The sequence below is a fragment of the Palaemon carinicauda genome, chromosome 2, assembly GCF_036898095.1.
Source record: "Palaemon carinicauda isolate YSFRI2023 chromosome 2, ASM3689809v2, whole genome shotgun sequence".
Lineage (NCBI taxonomy): Eukaryota > Metazoa > Arthropoda > Malacostraca > Decapoda > Palaemonidae > Palaemon > Palaemon carinicauda.
This window is the reverse complement of record NC_090726.1, coordinates 117,179,583-117,198,792: the sequence shown is the minus strand read 5'-3', so window position 1 is coordinate 117,198,792 and position 19,210 is coordinate 117,179,583. Positions and strand designations below refer to the sequence as shown.

The window sequence follows — 19,210 nt, the reverse complement described above, 5'->3', positions numbered from 1 at the left end:
AGATCATCCAAGCATTGGACCCCCCCTGGATTCCAAAGACCCTACACTCGAGAATAGTTCCACCAAAGAGATCCAAACCATCTTTGGGATGGCTGAGATCATCCAAGCATTGGACCCCCCCTGGATTCCAAAGACCCTACACTCGAGAATAGTTCCACCAAAGAGATCCAAACCATCTTTGGGATGGCTGAGATCATCCAAGCATTGGACCCCCCCTGGATTCCAAAGACCCTACACTCGAGAATAGTTCCACCAAAGAGATCCAAACCATCTTTGGGATGGCCGAGATCATCCAAGCATTGGACCCCCCCTGGATTCCAAAGACCCTACACTCGAGAATAGTTCCACCAAAGAGATCCAAACCATCTTTGGGATGGCCGAGATCATCCAAGCATTGGACCCCCCCTGGATTCCAAAGACCCTACACTCGAGAATAGTTCCACCAAAGAGATCCAAACCATCTTTGGGATGGCCGAGATCATCCAAGCATTGGACCCCCCCTGGATTCCAAAGACCCTACACTCGAGAATAGTTCCACCAAAGAGATCCAAACCATCTTTGGGATGGCCGAGATCATCCAAGCATTGGACCCCCCCTGGATTCCAAAGACCCTACACTCTGAATAGTTCCACCAAAGAGATCCAAACCATCTTTGGGATGGCCGAGATCATCCAAGCATTGGACCCCCCCTGGATTCCAAAGACCCTACACTCGAGAATAGTTCCACCAAAGAGATCCAAACCATCTTTGGGATGGCTGACATCATCCAAGCATTGGACCCCCCTGGATTCCAAAGACCTTACACTCGAGAATAGTTCCACCAAAGAGATCCAAACCATCTTTGGGATGGCTGACATCATCCAAGCATTGGACCCCCCTGGATTCCGAAGACCCTACACTCGAGAATAGTTCCACCAAAGAGATCCAAACCATCTTTGGGATGGCTGAGATCATCCAAGCATTGGACCCCCCTGGATTCCGAAGACCCTACACTCGAGAATAGTTCCACCAAAGAGATCCAAACCATCTTTGGGATGGCTGAGATCATCCAAGCATTGGACCCCCCTGGATTCCGAAGACCCTACACTCGAGAATAGTTCCACCAAAGAGATCCAAACCATCTTTGGGATGGCTGAGATCATCCAAGCATTGGACCCCCCTGGATTCCGAAGACCCTACACTCGAGAATAGTTCCACCAAAGAGATCCAAACCATCTTTGGGATGGCTGAGATCATCCAAGCATTGGACCCCCCCTGGATTCCGAAGACCCTACACTCGAGAATAGTTCCACCAAAGAGATCCAAACCATCTTTGGGATGGCTGAGATCATCCAAGCATTGGACCCCCCTGGATTCCAAAGACCCTAAACTCGAGAATAGTTCCACCAAAGAGATCCAAACCATCTTTGGGATGGCTGAGATCATCCAAGCATTGGACCCCCCTGGATTCCAAAGACCCTACACTCGAGAATAGTTCCACCAAAGAGATCCAAACCATCTTTGGGATGGCTGAGATCATCCAAGCATTGGACCCCCCTGGATTCCAAGGACCCTACACTCGAGAATAGTTCCACCAAAGAGATCCAAACCATCTTTGGGATGGCTGAGATCATCCAAGCATTGGACCCCCCTGGATTCCGAAGACCCTACACTCGAGAATAGTTCCACCAAAGAGATCCATACCATCTTTGGGATGGCTGACATCATCCAAGCATTGGACCCCCCTGGATTCCGAAGACCCTACACTCGAGAATAGTTCCACCAAAGAGATCCATACCATCTTTGGGATGGCTGACATCATCCAAGCATTGGACCCCCCTGGATTCCGAAGACCCTACACTCGAGAATAGTTCCACCAAAGAGATCCATACCATCTTTGGGATGGCTGAGATCATCCAAGCATTGGACCCCCCTGGATTCCGAAGACCCTACACTCGAGAATAGTTCCACCAAAGAGATCCAAACCATCTTTGGGATGGCTGAGATCATCCAAGCATTGGACCCCTGGATTCCGAAGACCCTACACTCGAGAATAGTTCCACCAAAGAGATCCAAACCATCTTTGGGATGGCTGAGATCATCCAAGCATTGGACCCCCCTGCATTCCGAAGACCCTACACTCGAGAATAGTTCCACCAAAGAGATCCAAACCATCTTTGGGATGGCTGAGATCATCCAAACATTGGACCCCCCTGGATTCCGAAGACCCTACACTCGAGAATAGTTCCACCAAAGAGATCCAAGCCATCTTTGGGATGGCTGAGATCATCCAAGCATTGGACACCCCTGGATTCCGTAGACCCTACACTCGAGAATAGTTCCGCCGAAGAGATCCAAACCATCTTTGGGATGGCTGAGATCATCCAATACTCTCACATACAGCTTTGAATGCAAACACCTCCCAACCGTGACACCTCCTTCCATTCATCGAAATGGGCAGCAATAATGGATGTAGAAACATCCACGCCAGCAGCAATAATGGATGTAGAAACATCCACGCCATAAAAAAGAAGATAACATAAATACATATACACATATGTACATATATATACATATACACATATATACACATATACACATATAATAAGGGAAATTTTACTCAGAGTTGGGACAGCAACACGAAAGAAAGTTTATAAAATTAGGAGAAGAGCAAAGTAATATTCAGAGGAAGAAATATTAAAGAAAGAGAAACTTAGATTCAAACTGGGGGAGAAATTTCCCCAAGTTCGAAAAGCGCTCTTGCCCGTTACAATGCTTCAACATAAAAACAGTATTTCCTATTGAAGCATGATGACTTTGACAAGGTATTCTCTCATTAAGAGGGCAAGAATATATGAAGCATTATTGGAAGGATTTACCGAGTAGTTAATTCTAGTTTCAGAAATTTCTTTGAACTGAGAAGACTAGGCTTATTCTTTTGATAAGTAATTATAAATTATGACCGTTATATATTTCTTGATTATCTGCAATTATGAGTTGGCTAGAATTTAACCATTCGTCTAAGGGACGTGGAGGGCAGATGAATTGGCAGTGCCACGGTTGAAACTAGAGTGAATATTCTTGTGAAGACTAGAACAGTTGAGCATAAGCCAGAGCCTCTCACCCTGTACTGGCAAATCAATTCTCAAAGGATGACTTTAGGTATATCCTTGGAGGATAACATCCAGTGATAACCAGTGGTCAAAGTCACTGAATATCAAGTCCACGGAAGGATAAATAAGAAGTTGAAAGTGTCAGCTCGCGCAGAGAACTAGGAAAGTTCAAGGATAAAACCCTAGGGTCTTAGTATCATCTGCTACTTCTGTGGCATCCTCCTCCCAGTAATACAGGTGAGAGGACTGCCCTTCTGAGCGGAAGTGATCCCAGCTTCCACTTGCCCTTAGTTGGCAATGGAGCCGTTGACTTCACTCCCTGGACCGTAATCAGGTATGCTATTGTGACTCAAGGAAATGGGAGACAGGTTGTATAAACAATCCTTTCAGATGAATACTAGTCTTCCCTTCCTATTTCATCAGAAACTGAGACAGGCGCCTGAGTACTCCACAAAAACTTTGCATTTAACTGAGAGGAACCAGGATCATTTTACTCTCAAGCGAGAGGTCAACTCTCATTTGAGTTTCTAAGGGTGCCAAGAGGTTGCTTAACAAGTAATCATTTCAAGCTGATTGCTGTCGAGTCCTGCAATCAGTTGCAAGCAATTGTCTCTGTAAAGAAATGAAACCTTGTCCTCAAACTGCCTTCGCTAGAATGGGAGTTGGTCATGTATGTCCGCTTATGGACCAGTTAACACCAAAGTAACCAGTTATCCATAGCGGATAACAGCATTACAGTGAACCTCATTAGTTAATCGCTATCATAGCAAGCTAATGATCAGTTGCCAGAAACTACTCCCAAAAGACAAGATTGAGACATATCTTCAACCACATTTGTCAGACAGGTAGTTGTGTGCATATGTCCTGCTACAGACCAGTAAACACACAGAAAATTTCCCTCTATGGAGGGTATACGTTTCACTCGTTCTCACAGCAGGAATCCATTATGACGGATACCCCAGGACAGGACGAAGATCAAGGTGCTGCCTGAATGGTCCGTTGCACCCGAACTCGATCGGAGAACACTGATAAATGTTTGCAACCAAGACCTCCTGCTCCCTGATAGCAGGTATCCCTTAGAAAAGAGCCAAATACGTCTTGGATCTCTCCGTTCCTGATCTGGAAAATCGGAATAAGCTTGGATTGTTCCCTCCCAAGGGAAAAGACTCGCTTATGCAAAGTTTTGGAGTCTAAATACCTTTATACTTAAACGTACTTTCCGGAGATGTTAGGGAGGACCTGACATGGAAGGTAAGGGGTTAACAAATATCCAGACTTTCCCCAAGGAATACACCCATTGACTGAGAGAGAGCTAATGATGCATTGGAACAAGGCTTCAATTTGTTTGGTTCCCAGCATCAAATGGCTGAAACCAAGAGCATCCTCCACAAATGAAAAACCATCAGTAAGTTCTATATGATGGTAAATAGGCCTTGCTGCTCCTCACAGGCTTGCATGCGCCTGCGAGGGTAGCACATGCAACTGGCAAAGTGAACAACCTTCATTAGCAGTAGTGGCTTGCTGACCTGCATGCAGATGTATCAAATCACAACCTCCCAGACTCAGGGTTAAGTGCTCATATCAGTGCTTACGCATCATGAACACGTTTCCGTGTGTGAGCTTCCCCAGGGTAGCTAATACACTCACTTGCAGGAATAACGTGCATGCGACGAAGCGTGTGCAGCTAGAGAAGTGATCAGACTTTCATCGGCAGTAGGAGTTCACCCACCTGCGAGGCGCAAATGTAAGCAAACACTTATCTGCTATCACTGATGAACGTAAGCACAAGCTGACTCTATACCATTGGGAGTAGAAGCTTGAGGGAATATGTCTCATAAGACTCGTTGTACCCTAAGAGCATGACGGGGGTAAGGCAACTATGCTCTGTCAGGGTTCACTCTCTCATTTGAATAGGGTATCATCGTCCATACGCCACAGCTGCATGCAACATAGTATTGCTCAGACCTACATCTGGAAGAGGAGCTCACTAACACACAGCGTTTGTCCAGACCCTTGTCAGCGAGAGGAGCTTGCCTGCACACCTCGCTAGCATTCCGTGTCTATGTGGGCTCTCTCTCATGAATAGGGTCTGTGCGTCTATGCACAAAAGCTGCATGAAACAAAACATGAATACTCGTTAAAGCTCTCGCAGGAGGTTGGCGGGTAGTCTAGTATGCTCCTATAATGAGGCACAAAGCTCATATCGTGGCGAGCAAGGCAGAAAAGGTTTTCCTGTGCAGTACTGTAATGCACAGCAGGAAAGGCTGGCTTTTCCCTGTATGGGAGGAAGCCCTAAGCGGAGGTCCTGAAGGGCCTGGCTTCAAAACAGGGGTAGTCATGCTCCTGCAGAAACTACAGATGATGAGGTTTGACCTCTGGTTTACCCATATGTTGGCTACATCCTAGGATTAGTTTCCCAGAAGATAAATGCATGTCTGCTCATGGAATCTACATCATCAACAGCATGCAACAGCACTCTCACAGCAACCAATCTGAAAAAAAGCAAGACTGTAAATAAAGCCAAAAGTAGGACTCAAAGAAGTTGTCTGTACCGAATGAAGTCCCAAGTCATAGTAAAAATAGCACTACCAGTCAGCTGGGCAGGGCTTTCAAGCCACTGAACAACCATCTGTGTTTACCTCGTTAAAAAGCTTAACCGCCGTTCCAACTTCACTAAAGTTATACTCCGATTAAAGTTCCAAGGTTTGATTTGTATAAGAACAAAAATAATTCTATGTCATTCATATTTACATTATAAGATATTTCATATCTTGACAAATTATGTATAAAACTAATCTGACAGTAACTTGCTACATCATCAGTTTTTATCAACTTACAATATCAAGAGACTCGGACATTCCCAATGCATCCATTATTGTCAGCAGCTCTGACACATGGTCTTTTAGGTCAAGGAGGTCTACAAATGTGTAATAGTATAAAGAAAGGGACTTCATGATGTCTGTCCTTACATTGGTAAGCGCCTGGAGCTGCAAATATCAAATATTACATCAGGTAGTGAAAAATCACAAATACCGTATAATACTGTGTAAAGGAGGACCCCAAAATTTCCTTTAAATATAGCATTTTTATTATATACAGTACTCCAAATAATGGGCGAATGACAATTTCAAGGACAGCCTAATTTTACTACACTTTTACTATAAATCTTACCACACATATTATAATCTTTATTGTTGTTACTGTTATATATCTAAGTTTTTAGTTTATAAAATAAGTGGCATTTCTGTTTATGTACAAAAAATAAAACAATTCGTGTCTGAACACAATGTTTACATTATTCATTTAATGTTTATATTTCGTTATTCTTAACCTTCTTACTCCCATTCTCAATCAATATTCTGCTACTAAAAAAACATATTTTAGCAATAAAGATAAAATTAAATACTTATTTTTAATAAACTTACCTTGGCATACAACTATATAATTGCAACAAGCATATACTGTATGATTCTAAGGTAATCTTTAAACTGCTTTGTAAAATTATCTTTCTCGATAACTAGCAGTACAGTGGTTATTTGACAAATTTGCTCCTACTTATACCCGACTGCCACAGCTCTTAAATCTCAAACAGCCATTTTAATACAGCTTACCTACTAACTACCGTGACTGTTAAGTTGATTAAATAAAGTTTTTTCCTTTGTTTGCACTTACTTGCATCATTGTTTTCCTGTATACCATGATGAGATACCGGTAACCTGGAAATTTTAAGATTTCGGACAACCACCACTACCGCCATCGCTTGGCAAATAATGTAAACGTTCTTAGTTGTCTGACACAAGATTTTGGCGACGGAAGTATAGTAACGAAGAAAAAATTAATTTTCCTTTTTATTTTACTTAGAACACAAAACTACAGTGCAAGATTATACTGAGCATATTATATGTTGTTAAGTCAATCCTTCCTAACTACTATGTAAGAAAAAAATTAATTACCAGTACAAATATAGAAAATTATAGGTTTCGGACAATTAGATTAGCCTACCAACAGATTCACACAACAGGGCCCGAGAACAGTGCAATAAATAAATAAAGATAAAATTACCAGTAAATATTCCTATTCTACTTACACATAAAACTATGTACCATAATTAAAATGAGTATATTATATGATTTCAAGTTAATCCTTACAAACTAGTAAACTGTTAATGAACCATATGCAATTAGAATACCTAACAACAAGACAGAGGTCAAGAAAATAAATATTTTTATAATTTCAAAAGCATCTCTCATGTAATGGGCGAACCCTGACTTTTTTCATCGAAAACTGGTCTTGAAATTTTGACCTTTACACAGTAATATACGGTACAGTACTTAAAAGATACAGCACTTGAATTTTTTCTAACTATACAAACCTGGGTCCTTTAAATAGGTATGTCTCTAGCACGAGCTGGAAAGACCATTGAATCTTTAACAAGTTAGGTGCAGTAGTTAGAGGGAGGTAGCTGGGGGGAGCCACCTGCCTACCCTACTGTATCATGTCACTGTCAACAATGAATTCCTCCATCAGTGGGTCGATAAACCAACTAGAGGAAACAACATACTATAGTCTATTATTTTTAGCGGTGCATATTTGCATCAACTTACAGGGGTGCCCTTTTAGCTTGGAAAGCTTCCTGATACCTGATCGGTTGGAAGTATTTTTGTCCAAATACCTTCCTTGTTCTCAAATATTTACCAATTAATGTGAATCAAAACTTATTTACTAACATAAATTTCTCAATCAGATATATGTTTTGTCAATAAACAATGTGAAAGAATAAATATATTATAAAGTATCGTCATGGTAAGTCTAAATTTAATAACACAATCCGCCAAAGGCAATGACAGTAGCTTATTATTGGATGCACGCTATGTAATTTTGTAATTTTTCACATTTTAACACAAATTGGGATAAATTACACTCAGCATAAGTTAAACATGTTATTATAAACTTTCTTTGAATACTAGAATTTACCAAAAACATGGAATTAATAAAACCCGATATTTGTGAAAACTTATGGGGAGGTAAAAAAACAGCCTGCAGCGGCCTGGCAGGAAAACAATCCCTTCTGACTGTCATAGACGCAGTTTTTTTTTTTTTTCTATTATAGTTCAGCTTATTCCTTTCAGTTTAAATATTCTTGCATTGACTCTCTTCGTAATATTTTGCTTAGTATTTTCCCACATTCCTGTTCCTCACCTAATAACTATCTATATTCCCCGATATCCCTTCTTTCATATATGGGATATCCGCACTACGATTCCTTATTTCTTATCCTCTGTGGAAAGTGTTGGCTTGAAGGGAAGCGCGTGCTAGTCTCATTAAAATAGTGTAGAGGCGGGAATAAAAATAAATACTATGCTTAATTCAATTGATATAATGTGAGCAACTGAACAGGTTTACAGAATAGGCTATACTTTCTACACAGCATAAAATTTATGTTGTTATTATTATTTACATACTTACTGACGTACAAAACATAAGGAATAGTAGTGCGGATATCCCATATATGAAAGAAGGGATATCGGGGAAAATAGATAGATATTAGGTGAGGAACAGGAATGTGGGAAAATACTAAGCACAATATTACAGAGAGACAATGCATGACTATTTAAACTGAAAGGAATAGGCCAAACTATAATAAGAAAAAAAAAAAAAAAAAACTGCATCTATGACAGTCAGAAGGGACTGTTTTCCTGCCAGGCTGCTGCAAGCTGTTCTTTTACCTCCCCATAAGTTTTCACAAATATCGGGTTTTATTAATTCCATGTTTTTGGTAAATTCTGGTATTCAAAGAAAGTTTATAACATGTTTAACTTATGCAGAGTGCAATTAATACCAATTTGTGTTAAAATATGTGAAAAATTAAAAGAAAAGTAAGTAATTAAGTAAAGACAAAACAAACAATGGCTGCCAAGCGAGGACCAAGACAGAGACGTCTGTCCCAGTCCGAGCCAAAAGTGAAAGTGAGCATTCACCTGTGTGTGAGGGGGGGGGGGGAGGGGTAGCTAGCTACCACTCCCCTACCCCCCTGCTAACTAGCGCGGGGGTAATACACCCTCGTTAAATTCTAATGGCTCGCCATTTCAGCTGCGCTAAAAGGTAAACCCAATGTAAATAGCGTGGTTTGTATTTCGGTTACGGAACAACTAATTGTTTAATACTCGAAAGTCGTGGCTTGAAGACTCAACACTGGGAGATAGTACTTCCTGAGGTTTTGCACTCAGTTAGGTCGCTCTTATGTACAGCAACTAATGAGACACCTCTTGAACGTTTTTTCAGGTTTCAGCAACGCTCTAGTCTTGGAAGTACATTATTATTAATATTATTACTATTATTATTATTACTAGCCAAGCTACAACCCTAGTTGGAAAAGCAAGATGATATAAGCCCAAGGGCTCCAACAGGGAAAAATAGCCCAGTGAGGAAAGGAAATAAGGAAATAAATAAATGATGAGAATAAATTAACAATATTTCATTCTAAAAACGATAACAGCCTCAAAACAGATATGTCCTATATAAACTATTAACAACGTCAAAAACAGATATGTCATATATAAACAATAAAAAGACTCATGTCAGCCTGGTCAACATAAAAACATTTGCTCCAACTTTGAACTTTTGAAGTTCTACTGATTCAACTACCCGATTTGGAAGATCATTCCACAACTTGGTAACAGCTGAAATAAAACTTCTAGACTACTGTGTAGTATTGAGCCTCATGATGGACAAGGCCTGGCTATTAGAATTAACTGCCTGCCTAGTACAGTGGAACCTCTACATACGAATTTAATCCGTTCCAGAACCAACTTCGGATGTAGAAAATGTTCGGATGTCGAAACGAATTTTCCCATAAGAATACATTGAAATAGGATTAATCCGTGGTTGAGCCCAAAAACCTATGATAACTTCTTAATAAACTACTACACATAATTTTCCCATGAGATTAATGAACACTAAATTAGATAATAGACATGTAAATAAGAAGAATAGACATGTAAATAAGAAGAATTAGCAAAAAATGATAAATAAGAAACGGGTTTTTAGCGTCACTTTACCTTAGAAACTCAAGCGCAGGTGTTGTTAGTCTTGCTACGCAGAGAGGAGACGGACGGGCGGCGAGGAGGTAGAGAGGTTAACTACGATAAACGTACACTACCGTAACTTATTCTAACTTACACTAAGTGAACTTTAACATAACTTAGCTTATTTTTTTTTTTTATAATTTATATTTTTTTTACATTTTCTTTTTTTCTTTTTGATGATTAATTTTAATCACTTTCACTCTCTACACTTAAAATTGATTGAATTTTTTTCTCTTCACTTTTTGCTGTTTTCTTTGAACCACTTCCTTCCTCTTCATCACGAGTTCGCTTCGTAGTTTTTTTAAAGAAGCTATCGATAGAAAGTTGCTTGGTACAGCTTTTCAGAATGTTTCGAAAATAAGTTAGGGAAACATCATCAAACTGCGCAACTACACGACAAACCTGCAATTTCTTTGGATGGTATTTGTCGATGAAGTCGACCACGTCTTGATATTTTCCTAACACCTCTTTTATTTGCGCGGAACTTATTGCAAGTTCACTCATACGGACGCCACGCTCATGCTTTTCAATAATTTCTTGCTTTACTTCTAAAGAAAGCATTCCCTTCTTCCTTTTCTCACCACTACCACTACCACTTGCGAAACTAAGCCTTTTAGGGCCCATGATTTTCGTAAAATACCGTAAAAGGATGAATGTAAAAAATCACGATTAAAACACAATTAATAGCAGAACGCACAGGGCACAACCACACAAAGCCAACGAGAACAGAGGACTGACCCAAGCCACGCTAATTGAGGGTCCCTCCGAGGTTGAAGTGCTGCCTTCTATTGGCGGAAATAAAAAACACATCAGGCGCTATGAGCACCGACTACGCATACGAGTATTGTTTACTTCGGGTGTCGAAAAAAAATTCGGGTGTAGAGTAGGAACGTGTTCGAATTGTACTTCGCGTGTCGAAAAATTCGGATACAACCGGAACGACGAAAATTGCTTACTTCGTGTGTCGAAATAAAATTCGGGTGTAGAGTCAAAAATTTGCTCGAATTTTACTTCGGATGTTGGAAAATTCGGATGTAGATACGTTCGGATGTAGAGGTTCCACTGTATTATGAACAGGATAGAATTGTCCGGGAAGATCTGAATGTAAAGGATGGTCAGAGTTATGAAAATCTTATGCAACATGCATAATTGGAAGTATGTTTAGGAATAGAAGGATGGATGTATTGGCCTTGTGTGAGACGAAGATAAAAGGAAAGGGTGAAGTGATGTTTGGTGAAATGTCTGGTAGAGTGTCTGGGATTGAAAGGGGAAGAGCGAGAGAGGGTGTGGCTTTGTTGCTGAGTGAATGGATGACAGGTAAAGTAGTGGAATGGAAGGAGATATCATCTAGGTTAATGTGGGTAAGGGTTAGGTTGGCAAGGGAATGTTGGGCGTTTGTCAGTGCGTATGGGCCAGGTAGTGAGAAAAGTGAAGAAGAGCGGAATGAGTTCTGGAATGAATTAACTAGGTGTGTAGTAGGACTGGGTAGAAGGAATTATGTAGTTGTCATGGGTGATTTAAATGCTAGAGTGGGCGCTGGAGAGGTAGAAGGTGTCATTGGGAAGTATGGCGTACCAGGTGAAAATGAGTGTGGTGAGAGACTGGTGGATATGTGTGTTGAGCAAGAGATGGTGATAAGTAATAGCTTTTTCAAAAAGAAAGATAAAAATAAGTATACATGGGTAAGAGTGGCAAATGGAAGAGTAGTAGAAAGGGCATTAATGGATTATGTGTTGATAACTAAAAGAATGTTTGGAAGATTGAAAGACGTGCACGTGTTTAGGGGTATGGCTAACGGTATGTCTGATCATTTTTTGGTGGAAGGAAAATTAGTTGTAGCAAAAGAGTGGGGGAATAGAGTAGGTGAATGTAAAAGGGAGCTAGTGAGGGTTGAAGAGCTAATAAAACCGGGGGTAAAAAGTAAATATCAGGAAAGGTTGAAAATGACATATGACGAAGTGAAAGTAAGAGAAACTGGCAATTTATAGGAGGAGTGGAAGTTAGTAAAAGAAAATTTTGTTGGGATTGCAATTGATGTGTGTGGCAAGAAGGTTGTTGGAGGCAGCATGAGGAAGGGCAGTGAATGGTGGAATGAAGGAGTGAAGGTAAAAGTGGAAGAGAAAAAGAGGGCTTTTGAAGAATGGCTGCAGAGTAATAGTGTAGAGAAGTATGAAAAATATAAAGAGAAAAATGTGGAAGTAAAGCGCAAGGTACGTGAGGCAAAGAGGACAGCTGACCTGAGGTGGGGTCAGGGAATGGGTCATTCATATGAAGAGAATAAGAAGAAGTTTTGGAAAGAAGTGAAGAGAGTAAGGAAGGCTGGCTCAAGAATTGAAGAGACAGTGAAAGATGGAAATGGGAGGTTGTTAAAAGGAGAGGAGGCAAGGAAAAGATGGGCGGAATATTTTGAGAGTTTACTGAATGTTGAGGATAATAGGGATGCAGATATAATTGCTGTTGCAGGTGTTGAGGTGCCAGTGATGGGAGATTAGAATGAGAGAGAGATTACAATAGATGAAGTGAGGAGAGCACTAGATGAAACGAGAGTAGGAAAAGCGTCTGGTATGGATGGTGTGAGAGCTGAGATGTTGAAGAAAGGGGGTGTGACTGTACTTGAATGGTTGGTGAGATTGTTTAATATGTGTTTTGTGTTGTCAATGGTACCAGTAGATTGGGTTTGTGCATGATTTGTACCACTATATAAGGGTAAGGGAGATGTGCATGAGTGTTGTGATTCAAGAGGTATTAGTTTGTTAAGCGTAGTTGGAAAAGTGTATGGTAGAGTAATGATTAATAGGATCAAGGATAAAACAGAGAATGCAATCTTAGAAATACAGGGTGGTTTTAGAAGAGGTAGGGGTTGTATGAATCAGATTTTTACAGTAAGGCAGATATGCGAGAAATATTCAGCAAAAGGTAAGGAGGTGTATGTTGAGTTTATGGATCTGGAGAAAGCGTATCATAGAGTTAATAGAGAAGCAATGTGGAATGTGATGAGGTTATATGGAGTTGGTGGAAAGTTGTTGCAAGCAGTGAAAAGTTTCTACAAAGGTAGTAAAGCATGTGTTAGGATAGGAAATGAAGTGAGTGATTGGTTTCCGGTGAGAATGGGGCTGAGACAGGGATGTGCGATGTCACCGTGGTTGTTTAACTTGTTTGTTGATGGAGTGGTGAGAGAGGTGAATGCTCGAGTGCTTGGACGAGGATTAAAACTGGTAGACGAGAATGACCATGAATGGGAGGTAAATCAGTTGTTGTTTGCGGATGATACTGTACTGGTTGCAGACACAGAAGAGAAGCTTGGCCGATTAGTGACAGAATTTGGAAGAGTGTGTGAGAGAAGGAAGTTGAGAGTTAATGTGGGTAAGAGTAAGGTTATGAGATGTACGAGAAGGGAAGGTGGTGCAAGGTTGAATGTCATGTTGAATGGAGAGTTACTTGAGGAGGTGGATCAGTTTAAGTACTTGGGGTCTGTTGTTGCAGCAAATGGTGGAGTGGAAGCAGATTTACGTCAGAGTGAATGAAGGTTGCAAAGTGTTGGGGGCAGTTAAGGGAGTAGTAAAAAATAGAGGGTTGGGCATGAATGTAAAAAGAGTTCTATATGAGAAAGTGATTGTACCAACTGTGATGTATGGATCGGAGTTGTAGGGAATGAAAGTGACGGAGAGACAGAAATTGAATGTGTTTGAGATGAAGTGTCTAAGGAGTATGGCTGGTGTATCTCAAGTAGATAGGGTTAGGAACGAAGTGGTGAGAGTGAGAACGGGTGTAAGAAATGAGTTAGCAGCTAGAGTGGATATGAATGTGTTGAGGTGGTTTGGCCATGTTGAGAGAATGGAAAATGGCTGTCTGCTAAAGAAGGTGATGAATGCAAGAGTTGATGGGAGAAGTACAAGAGGAAGGCCATGGTTTGGGTGGATGGATGGAGTGAAGAAAGCTCTGGGTGATAGGAGGATAGATGTGAGAGAGGCAAGAGACCGTGCTAGAAATAGGAATGAATGGCGAGCGATTGTGACGCAGTTCAGGTAGGCCCTGCTGCTGCCTCCGATGCCTTAGATGACCGCGGAGGTAGCAGCAGTAGGGGATTCAGCATTATGAAGCTTCATCTGTGGTGGATAATGTGGGAGGCTGGGCTGTGGCACCCTAGCAGTACCCGCTGAACTCGGTTGAGTCCCTTGTTAGGCTGGAGGAACGTAGAGAGTAGAGGTCCCCTTTTTTGTTTTGTTTCATTTGTTGATGTCGGCTAACCCCCAAAATTGGGGGAAGTGCCTTGGTATATGTATGTACGGTATGTATAATGAACTAATTGAACGACGGTGCCAAAGATTAATATCTAGATCAGGAATAAGAAATTTGATAGACCGTAAGTTTCTGTCCAACAAATTAAGATGAGAATCAGCAGCTGAACACCAGACAGGAGAACAATACTCAAAACAAGGTAGAATGAAAGAATTAAAACACTTCTTCAGAATAGATTGATCACCGAAAATCTTGTAAGACTTTCTCAATAAGCCAATTTTTTGTGCAATTGAAGAAGACACTGACCTAATGTGTTTCTCAAAAGTAAATTTGCTGTCCAGAATCACACCTAAAATTTTGAAAGAGTCATACAAATTTAAAGAAACATTATCAATACTGAGATCCGGATGTTGAGGAGCCACCGTCCTTGACCTACTTACAAACATACTTTGAGTTTTGTTAGGATTCAGCTTCATACCCCATAATTTGCACCATGCACTAATTTTAGCTAAATCTCTATTAAGGGATTCACCAACCCCAGATCTACATTCAGGGGATGGAATTGATGCAAAGAGAGTAGCATCATCTGCATATGCAAAAAGCTTGTTTTCTAGGCCAAACCACATGTCATGTGTATATAGTATGAAAAGTAATGGGCCAAGAACACTACCCTGTGGAACACCAGATATCACATTCCTATACTCACTATGGTGCCCATCAACAACAACTCTTTGAGATCTATTACTTAAAAAATCAATAATAATGCTAAGAAACGACCCACCCACTCCCAACTGTTTCAGTTTGAAAACAAGGGCCTCATGATTAACACGGTCAAAGGCAGCACTAAAACCAAGGCCAATCATACGAACTTCCTGACCACACTCAAGGAATTTCTGTACAGCATTGGAGATTGTAAGAAGGGCATCACATGCTCCAAGGCCTTTACGAAAACCAAATTGCAAACTAGGGAGTAGATGATTACCTTCAGCAAACCTATTAAGACGTTTTGCCAGACGATGTTCAAAAACTTTAGATAATATGGAAGTTATGGAAATTTGGCGGTAATCAGTGGGACTTGAGCTACCACAAACACATTTACATAGAGGAGTAACATTATCAATTCTTCAACAAGTGCTAAAAGCTCCTCTTCTTGCTAACTTGCGCAAAATAACAGATAAATTTGGAGCTAAGAAATCTGCTATTTATAAAGAACAAAGGAAAAATACCATTCGGGTCTACACATCCATAAACATCAAGGTCTATCAACAGAGCTTTAATCTCATGAGATCGAAAAGCTAAACTAGTTAGTTTAGCCTCAGGAAAACAGGAATGAGGAAGTTCAAGTTTTTCATTACTCTGTTTACTGTCAAAAACATCAGCCAAAAGGGTTGCCTTTTCCTTTGGACAGTGAGTGACTGAGCCATCTGGTTTAAGTAAAGAAGGAACTGTTGCATCTACACCAAAGAGTGCAGATTTAAGGGTAGACCACCATTTATGTTCCTGAGTTGTACCAGAAATGGTTTCTTTTATCGTTAAATTGTACTCTTTTTCAGTTGAGGCATAAACTCTCTGAGCAAAAGCTCGAAGCTGAGTATAGTTGTTCCAGGTCAAATCTGATCTGTTACCCTTCCAAAGGTGATAGGCCTCCTGCTTCTCCAAATAAGCACGTCTACAATCATCATTGAACCACGGTTTGTCCTTCACTCGGTACCTTAGCACACGAAAAGGGATACGCCTATCAATTATGTTGACTAGATTCTCATTCAAAGGGACAACAGGATCTACACTACTATATAATCGTGACCAATTCAAGCACAAAAGATCATGTAAAATCCCATTCCAGCCATTACCCTCATGGCTTTTGACTCCTGGACCCGTACTATTGCGACGGCATGTTAGGTCTAGCAAACATGAACCGTTAACTGAAGAGGTTCAACTCATGGATGCAAACTCAATGTATGCAAATGTCAAATATCCAGACAGTAGAGAATCAACTGTCTCTACCCGTGACTTAGCCCTAAGTCCTGAAGGTGCAACATCTCCTGTACACCATGTTGAACCATAAGGAGAGACGGATTCCCCAGATACAACCGAAGTGCAGGATACACAAACTCATGATAGTTCACAAATTCATGATAACTGTGATTGTCCTGAATCTAGTGAGCCCACTGAGATAAGAAGGTCCACTCGTGTGTCAAGGCCTCCTGGTCGCTACGGATGGGATTAAACCAATACATTTGTTTTGATTAAAGTTAAATTTTTAAATTGGGGAGAATGTGACAATATCGGTTGGTCCTAGCTGTTCTTACTGTCAATGTTTGAGTATTTCTTTAAATTGTTTTGTTTATTGTTTTGTTCTTCCAATGTTAATGTTTTATAGCATGATTATCATAAGTTATGTGCTTGAGTTAACATGTGCATTTATGTTGTTATGCATTGTTGTCTTTCTTTCTGTTACAGATATAGTATTTGCTAATGTGTTGAATAAAGCTTGGAAATTATCACCAAGTATTACTTTCATTACAGTCCCCTTCCCTTATAGCTAGAAGAAACGTCTTTGGAGTCTCCAACGTAACTTCGTAATCTCTATGAAGGAGTTGAAGATAGAGAGATCAATGATGGGTCTCCAACCCCCAGAGGCTTTCGTCACCACAAACATGTGGGTGTGAAAACTCCAAGAGTTGGGCAGGGCTGGCTCTATGGCCTCCTTGAACTTTAGCTGTAACATCTCCTCCCTGAGCGCTTGTTGCTTTACGGACCTGCCGAAGTAACTGAAGGATGGTGGCAAATGACTGGTCAAGGGTGGTTGAGACTTGAGAGGTATCCTGTACCCTTCCCTTAGTACGATGGTCACCCAAGGGTCCTAATTCAGGGCCTCCCAAGCCTGCTAATAATGTTAAGCGGCCACCCACTTGTACGTGTTCGTGTGAAGGAACTGGCCCCTATTTCTGAAAACCCTTGGGGACAGGATTCTGTGAGGACCTAAAGTCCTTCTTCTTGTCCTGTTTCCTGGCTTGGAGGTTTGATGCAGCAGCAGCTGTGGACTTCTGCTTCTTCCCATATCTATATCATTTCCTCACCCTCCTTGCTAAGGAATAGGGCATTTGCCCGAATCCCTCTGAGAGTAGGACTGTTCCTGTTGCAACTTATATGAAAGCGATTTCTTTAACAAATCATTTAGCATATTCCAGAATTGCAGGTTAAAAAAGGTGATGTCCGAACATCTGGGACTCCCTCAGTAGGTCTTTATGACACATGGAGAGAGAAACAGGGCTCTACTGAGAAAATGGTTCCTTCTTTTACAAGTCAGGTAAGCCTCGTGGAAAGTAGCTCCTTCATCTGGTCCTCAAGGCAGTGTCCAATAGACCCTGATATCTGTAGGTAGAGGGGTTGGTGCATTGTGAGGAAAGAAGGTTCCTTTAGAAAAGGTGTTAATACATACCACAGCCAGGCCAGCATGTTTCCAACTACCTATGGAGGCTTTCGGTCTCCTGCACTCTTCTAATGTGATACCAACCATGGCACGTTCCCCTTTCACTCGTAAGGGTAACACGTCCTCAAAGGAGGGGTTGAGAGGTGTGGGAGCTGGACCATAAGAATCTTCTTCCAGCTGCAGGTATCTCTTGGTCTTGTCTAGAACAATGGTGGGGTATAGGATGCGACCCGCATGACATCTTTCCTTTGCTCGTTTCCTGACTCCCTAGCGAGCTAACTCTAAGGGTTCTGATGGGGTCCATTTGGGTAATCTGTCCAACTTCTGCTTCTCGAGACCCTGGACTAAGCAATTCAGGGGGGGGGGCGGCTTAGAGGAAGCCAAAACCTCTTTCACTTGCCGAACACTCTTTGGGAAGGCCTTCTCAGAAAAACTCATCAATTCGCTGAAGGAATTATGGATCAAAGTTTTTCAAGCTATGTCATCCATCTCCTCGTCCTGATGAACACTAAATTTCTCAGCTGCTGCCCAAAGTCTCCTGGAGAATTCTGCATCTCCATCGTTGGATGAGGAACCTGTAGAAGGAGACCTGTGATCATGTCGGGTCCTCAGCTGAAAACATTGCGAAGATCTGGGGCTTTTGGTAGGTGAAAGAGGTCTACTCCTGGAAGAGGAATGGCTTCGGGAGTGATGTCTCCCAGTACTACTGGATAAAGAATGAAGAGAATGTCTGGAGAACCTACAGGATCTCGCAGGAGAAGTCGAAGGAGATCTATGGTGGGATCTAACAGATGAACGGCTAGGTCTCTTGTTCTCCCAATGAGTCCCGGAATAAGGAGAAAGGTGGTCTAGGGATTGATGGGAACAACTCCGGTTGCTTCTCTTTGAAGACTGGCTTCTGGACCTTTGGTCAGAGGAAACACTAGAGTCCCTCGAGGGCCTGAGGGATGAGAGTTCGGGTGTGCGGCTTGAAGAGTGATGCGACTGTTCTTTGTGATTGGGTCTCAAAATGGATCTATCCTTGGGAGACATGCTTGAGGTGGACTGTTGAGAGGTATGGTTTCTACCGCGAGACGAGTTCCTAGAAGAATATTTCCTGCGACTGGATCTCAGAGAAGACTTCCCTGGGTCTGAAGGTTTGTGGTCCTGCGAAGGCGCAGGGAAGCTTCCTCGTTGACAATGAGAACAAAATCTTGACCTCCCTGGATCTGAAGATAAAGGAGCCTACGAAGGTGTAGGGAAGGCAATACAGGAATATTTAAACACTCATCTTTGAGAACTTTGCCTCCCAAACCGCTTGCACTTTCTCAAAAAAATTTATAATAGCATAAGAGCTATCGGCAGTAACCGTTGTAGCAGGA

The 19,210-nt window shown here is 41.4% G+C and overlaps 1 protein-coding gene across 2 annotated transcripts in view; it reads right to left on the bottom strand.

The window, feature by feature from the left end:
• The window catches only part of Hem (Nck associated protein 1 Hem), a 616,888-nt gene that overhangs the window by 483,191 nt on the left and 114,487 nt on the right, over positions 1–19,210 (bottom strand). For both annotated transcript variants that reach the window (XM_068351161.1, XM_068351170.1), the window contains exon 3: positions 5,930–6,079. In XM_068351161.1, the coding sequence (XP_068207262.1) occupies positions 5,930–6,079 (150 nt within the window). The remainder of the gene's footprint in view (positions 1–5,929; positions 6,080–19,210) is intronic.